The sequence below is a fragment of the Aptenodytes forsteri genome, unplaced genomic scaffold (assembly GCF_000699145.1).
Source record: "Aptenodytes forsteri isolate BGI_AS27 unplaced genomic scaffold, ASM69914v1 Scaffold64, whole genome shotgun sequence".
NCBI lineage: Eukaryota > Metazoa > Chordata > Aves > Sphenisciformes > Spheniscidae > Aptenodytes > Aptenodytes forsteri.
Window position 1 is genome coordinate 383,118 of NW_008794786.1, and position 8,925 is coordinate 392,042.

General features: G+C 40.3%; 1 protein-coding gene across 1 annotated transcript in view; it reads left to right on the forward strand.

Annotated features, from left to right (window-relative positions):
- The first annotated feature begins 3,257 nt into the window (after window positions 1-3,257).
- CERS5 (ceramide synthase 5) overlaps window positions 3,258-8,925 on the forward strand; it is a 16,169-nt gene continuing 10,501 nt past the window's right edge. The window contains exons 1-3 of the mRNA XM_019470787.1: window positions 3,258-3,287; window positions 5,677-5,805; window positions 7,892-8,022. Coding sequence (XP_019326332.1) covers window positions 3,258-3,287; window positions 5,677-5,805; window positions 7,892-8,022 — 290 coding nt within the window. The remainder of the gene's footprint in view (window positions 3,288-5,676; window positions 5,806-7,891; window positions 8,023-8,925) is intronic.

Here is an 8,925-nt window from a genome sequence, read left to right on the forward strand (position 1 = left end):
CGGGGGGGCCGTGGCGGGCTTCCCGCCCGCCGCGTCTTCCGAGGCTCTTTTTGTGTGGAAAGAGAATATTGTGTAACCCTGGAAAACCTGTCCCGGGAACCTCCTCCGTGTCTGTCACGACACACACAAGCCCGTGGGGCTCTTCTCTCCCTTGGCTTTGGATCCCGAGTGGCTCCTCCAGTGCTAGCGGTACCTTATGCTGAGGTGGTGCAAGAAAAAAGTCTGGGGAATTCACTTTTATTTCTCCTCCTGTCCAGGAGAACCTCGGCTGGGCGAGTGAGAGACAACTGGCTGCTGCTGCTCTGCAGTTAGTTTGCTTGTGTTGCTGGACTCTGCTTTTATTGTACTTTCCTTGTGAGTTCCTGGATGAGGAAATAGGACTTGTTCACATGGCCTAGCATATTATTAAACAATTTGTGGATCCTCTGCATCTTGGGCATGGTGTAAGTGCGTGCAGCTCATCGTATCTGCCCATAAACAGGTGTAATACAGCATTTCTCATTTACTTGAGTATCCATAAACGTGTGATATTAACTCTTCCCTGGGGCAGAGGTTTATCCTTTCCGCGATGAACATCTCTTACAGCTACACGTGGGGCGGACTGTGTGGGTGACATAGATACTAATTAGTAAAGTGGCTTATTTAGGAAAACCGTTAGGTGAAGTAGACCAAGACACCTTGTATTCCTGTTCAAGTAGTTCATTAAAGATTGATTTAATCTTAAATTTCTACACTGAAAGGGCAGAAGTATTACTAGGCATGAAAAGGGCTGTAGGACTAAAGTGTGTGGGAATCGAGTTGGTTTTGTTTTGTGGGTTTTCTGCAAGAAGTGTGAATTTTCTTGAGCTTTCAGAAATTAAACAAGAGGGGACTGGGGTGAAGTAAAAAGATAGGCGAACAGTGGAGAAAAATGAAGCAGGTCAGCAGAGTAGAAGAGAAATTTGGGAGGCTCTTTTTTTCTCCATCTTATCTTTCTGCCCTCCAAAAAAAAAAAAGCTTGAGAAAACTACTGGCGGGGGGGGGAAGTGCAGAGGACCCAGCAACACACATGGCAGTGCCAAAATCTCATCTCAGCTTGGCATGCTACTGCTAGTCTGGGCCAAATGTTCACACTTGCCAGCAGACAAGGAAAGGAAGTTGTGAGACAGAACGATACCCCTGAAAGGGATATTGTAGGAAGGTCTTCTCGCTTTCCAGGCCCTCTTTAGTCCAGGTGTCTCAGTCTGGGGAAGAAGTGCAAAAGATTCTCTTTTCTCTGCAGTATGAGATGTTAGGAGAGATACAGTGCATCCTACCACACCTAGTAACACAGTCCTCCTGGTAGCAATTACTTTATCCTGATAATATCTACCTGGTTTGTGAAATTTCTTTTGCAGTGTTAATTTAGGGAGGAGTCAAATGACAAATTAAGTCCTCCACCTACACAGTAAAACCTAGAGACTGTGGCCTGGTTCCTGAGAGGGTTGTTCTTTTTTTTCAGCTGTGTCTTTGCTATAGTGTGTCTTAATGGTGGTATCCTGCAGTGAAAGCAGATTGAGAGAGCAACATCCAGGGCAGTTTCTAGTATGTTTATTTTAAAAGACCGTATTTTTTAAGAAATGCTTTTCTCTTTCCTCCTGCCACTTTGAACATGTCATAAAAGTTCAGATTTGTCTTAATAAAATCCTATTGTGCATATACCCTGATTCAGGCTTTGGGGATGATTGTGTCCAATGTCTTCCTTGCCACACAATTGGCAATCAGACTTGATGACTCAGAACTTGAATTATATACTTGTGCAGCTCTTTTGTTTAAGTTTCTTTTAATGTCTTTCTTTTCTCCTTTTGCTGAATCTCTTCAGTGTAAGGAAGTGCTTTTGTGACACTGACGCGTGTAACGCTGACACATATTTCTATTAATGAATGCTCCTATAAACCTTTGCATCACGGTGTTGGTAAAATATTAATTAGGCTGACTGTCTGTGGGAAGTATATGACTATAGAGATGAGGCAAGACTCATAGAGGAAGGTACAGTCCTGACTCGGTGGTGGGATTTTTGTGCAGGCAAGACAAAGAAGAACTTCTGCCCGCAAGTTTGGGTGTGTTTTTTTTTTTTTCCCTTAGTTATACTTGCTGTTACTTCTCCTTACACATCTTGTCCCACTGCAGGCACAAAAAAAATTCCCAGGTATTTGCGAAAACCTGGAGCCTTTTATTCATATGATGTGTTTATAGTTACACTGGAATGCCCTTCGGTAACAGGTATGCTTGTTACTCTACAGGTCTGAGGAAGGATCTACAGCTTGTGCTCAAGCTGGGGGGGAGAAAAAAGTGATTTTAGATGCTACTTCATCAGGTCTGTCTGGAAAACTAGGGACAGTTGTGGAATGAAGTGGTTTAATCATAACACAGTGAAACTGAGAGATTATGGAAAGATGAACTCTTACTTTGAGTGCGTACTTTATAAATCTTACTATTTTCTAGATTGTTCTTCCTTTTCAGAGCTGTAATAGAGAATCATCAGACAAACTTGAATGTTCCATAAAGAAGGATTCTGCCTTTGGGTTTGTGAAGTACAACATGCCTGAGAAATATTTGTTGTAACGTATGAGTCTGTGTACTTGAAAATTGGTGTTGGTTTCAAAATCAGTCTATTGTAATAACTAGTGTGAAAAAGGTAGCTTGGTAGGTATGACTTAAGCCGATGAGCAGATACCTGTTCAGAAAGGTGTAATATAAGTAATTAAATGATGATAATTCCTTGCTGGGAAGGTGTGGCAGTAAGTTGACCTTGGGAATAGTTGCTGCAGTTAAGATTTCTGTGGAATCATAAAATAATTTAGATTAAAAGGGACCTCTGGAGGTCACCTTGTCCAATCCTCTCCTCAAAGCAAGGCCAACGTTTTAGTCAAGTCAGGTTGCTCATGGTCTTGTGCTGTTCAGTTTTGAATATCCCCAAGAATAGAAATCCTACTGTCTGGGCAGCCTTTTTTTTTTTTTTTTTTTTTGGTACTTAACTGCTATTGCTATGCAGAACTTTTTCTCTGTGGGATACAGTGCAAAACTTGCACATCTGAAAGCCTATTCTGGGACCAAAAATACAAAATAAAACACCACAGAGGTTTTAAGTGTGAGTTTTCCTTAACGGACACCTAAAGGAAATAGTGTGTCATCTTGATATTTTTTTGACTGACAACAGGATTGATCATTCACTTCATATTCCACCTGCAAGGTACTAATTGGTTAAAGCAATTGGACCGTGGCTGTTCAGTGGATTCATGAGTGTGAGCCAGTTGTCCCCGGCCCAGGTAAAAACACCTTGTACGGCTAGTCAGGAAGCCCTGCAGAAGGACAGTTGTCATTTGCAGTTCATTGCATGAACTACTTGCGGAGTTAGAGAAGCTACGTTATGGTGTTGGGTTAGACTTCCTTAAAAGTGATGAAATCCGTTGCTGCCATCCTTTTTCCTTCCTGTTTCTGTGACTGGGACTACCTCCGTTGCCTCCATTGCTGTGACTTGTCTGTTTGCTTGTGTTGATGTCTGTCTGCTTCTGTGCACCTAGAAATGTTTGTGGGTTTTTTTGGTTTGCTCTTTGGTCACCTGCATGCTTGACTGAGTAACTTGAGTCCTGCACTGTATCTGTAGCCTGTGGCTTACTCTTGATTCCCCCCCCCCCCCCCCCTCTTTTTTAAATGAACATCTGTATTTTTTCCCTATGCCTGCTAGTTAAGGAAGCCTACTACTCAGGAATAGTTTCATGCAAAGTTTTGAGGTTTTGGGGTTTTTTTGCAATCTTTAGGTCCCAAAGTGAATTATTTCTGCATCTTTTTTTCTGAGGAGATGCTGTTTCTTCTTTCCTTGATGCTTCAGGTTTTGAGTTCTAGAATAATGCCAAAACTTTGTATGGATCACTATGAGCTTTGTTAACCATTCCTTCTCTTCTTTACTTGTTCTTAAAACAAAAGAAGACTTTCCTGAATAATAAATTAATTGAATGTGCAGACTTCGAGATCTTTCAGGTTTCCTCTTACGTGAGGAAACTGACCCAAACTGAGTATCTTCAGGCCAGGATTTTTTTATAGAGCTGTTAGCACTGTCCCCCAGAAAATGAAATAAAAATATTTGGCATCCTGTAATTGCACATGTGTACTTCTTTGCTGTTGTTGTGGTATATCCTGTAGGAAAGAAGAGTATAAAGATGTACACTTTTATGGGGGTCTAGCCAAATGTTTCATAACATCAGAACATGATTTCTGGCTGGTGGTCTAGATTATAGAGGAAGCAGTGAGCCTTTTGAGCAAAGCTAAAAGGAAATCACCCTTTCCTTTTTTTTAATTTTTTTTTAAAGCTGTGACTGTTGAAATGAACAGGACGTATGAAGAAATGGGGCAGGACAGTGAAACCTGGGGCCACAGTGTCTGTTACTTGTTTAGTATTTTCTAAGAGCAGGGGAGTTCCTTTACGATTAGTCATGAGCTAATCTGTAATTTCTCAAGGGGGAAACCCCACAACCTGTGTCTGTTCTTAAATGCAGTCATAGCTCTTTGTTACTAACAACGTACTCCCAAGAGTGATTGCTGTTGGAACACTTATAGTCGTGATTCTCCTGAATTTTAATCTCTCCTTTTAAACACAAGGAGAAATGGTAACAAATGTAGTGGTTGGAAAAAGCAGCATTTTCTGCTTGATGGCACTCTGAGTCTGCTAAATGGAATACATATGTGCGATTGGTTGTCTTAATTCAGTTGTCTCTGAAACACTCTCTGTTTTGAAGCAAAATAGATTTAATGATGCAAACGTTGGGTCCTTTTCAAAATCAGTTTTGAGAAACAGGTTCTTTGCTCGTGCTCGCTCCGTCTCTCAAAATAATTGATTAAAAAGATAATAAAGATTGCTCCTTGAAACCCCCCTCTCTTGCCCACCAACAGGAGAGAAAACAATTCACGTGTTCAGGTAACACATGCATTTTCCTTAGAATCCTGTGCCCGTTTTGACACAAAGGTACAGCAAAACCTAATTTTTTGAACATGTATTTATGCATTTTAGTTGCAAAACCAGGCTTGTTTTCAGAGTGTCTGTGCTATAAAATTCACAAAGTGTTAGATCAGCTTTTGGAATACGTGGTGCATACAGGACTGAGTGGGATACTGAGATCTTGGGTCTTTCACACTGAGTGACTTCTTTCGTCTTCCTCACTCTCTCAAAGGAAACAAGCCACTTTGGTTTTGTTTGTTTGTTTGTTTTGGGGAAAAATAAAAAACTGTGTGTCTTTTAGGAACTGTGTCACTTGAACTTCCCTTTTTTCTGAGCTATGTGACACCAAGGGGCATTCTGGAAATAAGGTATTTTGTTTATAGGGCTACAAGGGCTCTAGCATTTATGTTTGCGGAGGACTCCTATCAGTGATCTGTTATTTTATTTCCGAGTAATGAGAATCACCCTGGGGAAACACATTCTGATCCTTACAAGCCAAGGACATTAAGATTTGATTTTTCATTTTACATGTGTGTACTGTATGTGCTGCTGTCTGCAATTACCATTTGGACTAATAAAAGATTACTTCACCTGTGAAGTTTCTTTAAGCAAAGCGAGTGGCGATCTTCAAAAGCTTTTTGGATGGGTTTTGCAGCTGGTGACAAGTCAGGGTCCTTGTGATTTAGGCAGAGGAGGGAAATAGATATCTTGTTTTAATCTAGCTCTTTCTTCGGCACTCTTTCAGGTTTATTGCCAAGCCATGTGCCATAAACCTTGGCATTCAAGACAGTGGACCTCACAGAGCCCAGCCCAATGCAATTTTAGAGAAAGTGTTTACATCCATCACTAAGGTGAGTCATGCTTCAAATTCTGCTTGAAATGGAATTTGAGAGAAATGCTTTTCACACTGTGCATGCACAATGAGTGTGCTCTTTCTTATTTTGCTTTGCCTCTGGCACGTCCTTCTTGTAGCAAAGTAAATTCTCTTTATGCCTGACCTATTCTTTTGTGCACAGAAGAATCTTTTTTTTTAATAAAAAAATACTCTCTTTTTAGAAAGGTACGAGGCTTCTTCTTCTAGTTCCCTGCCCTTGTCCAAATTGTAACTCCTGTAAGAGGTGGTAATTCTTGGTTTAACAAGAACTTTCCCAGTATCTTTCACTTTCTATTGGAAAAGTACTACTCTTTTCCTTGAGATCTGTTCCTTTGCTGGTTTTACCGGCCAGTTGTGTTGAATGCCTTCCTCTTATTTTTGCCATTTACTGTGGAATTGGACAACAGCTGTCACAGTGGAAGTCAGTTAGTTAAGGAAAGCGTTCAGTTAATGGAAGTGTGCCCTGATAAAGGGTAGGACATCTAATGTTGACAGTAGGTGTTTCTTTTGATTGTTTCATGGCCTTTCTTTCACTTAAGCTGACAGTGCTCCTTCACTTCAGAATTACAGAATTCCACAGTCTGTGCTCTATTGAATGTTGACAGTGAAATCCACGCAGACAGCATGATAGATTTTCATTAAAGATAATGAAATGGAAGGTTTTATATTCTGATTTGGTGAAGCTGAACTTCATTATGAGCGGAGCAGATAAAGTGCTCGGTGAATGGAAGGGAAATTCTATAAAAACCTTACTAAAACTCGCCTCATGGGAACGTTAAAGTTCTGAGGTATTTGGAATGACGTGTGAACTGAAAAGTCCCTATGATTTGATGCCGTTTGTGGGGAGGACTTTTATGTAGGGGATGTCCTTGAAATTAATGTTTAGGAAACCCATGAGGATGCATTCTGTGCAAAATTTATCTAGCTTATGAAAACAGAGCTGCATTTAGCTGTACCAGTATGCTTGTGTCTGCCGTTGGATTTGGAGAATCAGAATGTAGGGTGGCACTGATGCAGGGGAAAGATTTCATTGCTGTTCTGAAATCGGAGCTCTGTAAATTCTCCTTTGAGGCAGGTTCACTTCCAATGCAGAAGTGTCAGGTAGCCCGAACCATTAAAGCCTAATAAAGTGCAGAGAGATCTGGTTGTGATGGAATTACAGGAAAGTCATGGTCTCAGTACTGAAAATCAAATGACAAATGATTTTGCTTTTCAGTTGAACAGTCTGGTGACTCTTTATTAAATCAGCATTCTGCATAGTTTTTTGGGTTTGTATGTAGCTGAAGTAGTAAAATGTGTTTATCATCTTTCAGTTGTAAGAGCTCCCTGGCAGAGCTTGTTAAAAGGACACTGGTCTGAAACTAACGTGGCTTATCTCACCACTGGGCCATTTTAGAGGTAGTTATCAGGTTTTGTTCACTTTCTCTTATAAATCCATTTATGTCATTATTCAAACAAATAAATTGCCAGTAGAGTTTCCAGTCAGAGAACAGTGATATATTCTTTATCATACAATAATTACAGTTTTCAAATTTAATTTTATTTATAAACTTTGATAACGGAAATAACGCTATCTCTACGATGCCCTTTTGGAATATACAAATATCTAGTGTGTTAAACCAACTCTTACTTTAAAGTTTCCCTAAACTTGCAGTGAGTAGCAACCCTTAACTGTGTTCAGCTTTGATCTTCCTGAGTCCTGGACTGTTTGAATTGATGTGCAAGTTTTAACAGGTAGGACAGGACATTTTAAAAGTGCCTCCCCCCAGATTAAGAAACAGAACAAATGCATTCTTTGTCATAATGTGCTGTCAAATGATGAAATAGATGAGGAAACGTTAAACCAAAAGCATTCTGAATAATTAAGTAATTAGTGGCTTATGAAGGTTAAACTTGAATGAACATTTGTGGCAACGGGTTCCTGCTTCTAGTCTATACGTAGTGCTTTCCTAGTGTGTGTTTTTTGTTATCCGTGCATCATTTCTATCACAGTACAGAGGGGATCTCAGACTGAAAGTAGGTTGAGAAGTAGGAGAAATGACGCTTGTTTCATTTTCCTTCAGTCTCCAGATGGAAAAAGGTTAGAAGGCTTGTCAAAACAGCTAGACTGGGATGTTCGAAAGATCCAGCGCTGGTTTCGTCATCGGAGGAACCAGGACAAACCCACCACCCTCACTAAATTTTGTGAGAGCATGTATGTTTGTGCAGAGGCCAAGATGTGGCTTCATCTTAAAGCTCCAGCTGTATGTTCTCTTTTCTAACTGAAACTGTGGTCAGCTGCTAATTTAAAGTAGTGTCTTGGGGTTGGCTGGTGGAAGATAAATTCTTATATAGGCAAATGAAAAAAGTTAGGAGGGCTTTTTAGAATTCAGTATTCTAAAATATTTTGTATATGTGCATGAGAGACCAGAACACATGTGCAGGAGTTATTCCTGTCAATGATGAGCAGCTTTAGATAGTGGACCAGGTCCTTAATGCAAATGTAGCACTTAAGTGTGCATGTGTGTGCATGTATGCATATGCATGTGCACAACTTGAGTAATTATACTGAAGACAAGTCTGCTGTCTGCAGAGTTATGTTGCAGACCAGCGTTTGTTCCCAGGCAGAATGACCTTATGCTTACACAATGATGTATATACTTTTATACAAACACTTCTTGGATTCCTGTTCTTTTCATTTCAGTTCATTCTTTTGTTCTTTGTTTCTTTCTGAATGCTTGCAGTTACCTCTGTTAGCGTAGTAGCATCTGAATATTTTTTCCTGACTTGTTATTTCTTCTGTGCTGGTTTCTTTCCTTTCCAGTAACTTTCTTCATATTAATTCTTCCCCCCAGTATGGTTTTGTCTACTTAAAGCCAGAAGGTAAGAGGGACAAATAATATATATATTAGGATACCTTCTGGATAACAATGACTTATCTTGTTATCTTGTTATTGTGTATTAAAGCATACGAACTATAGGATAGTTTGGGTTGGAAGGCACCTTTAAAGGCCATCTAGTCCAACCCCCCTGCAATGAGCAGGGACATCCCCAACTAGATCAGGTTGCTCAGAGCCCCGTCCAACCTGACCTTGAAAGTTTCCAGGGATGGGGCATC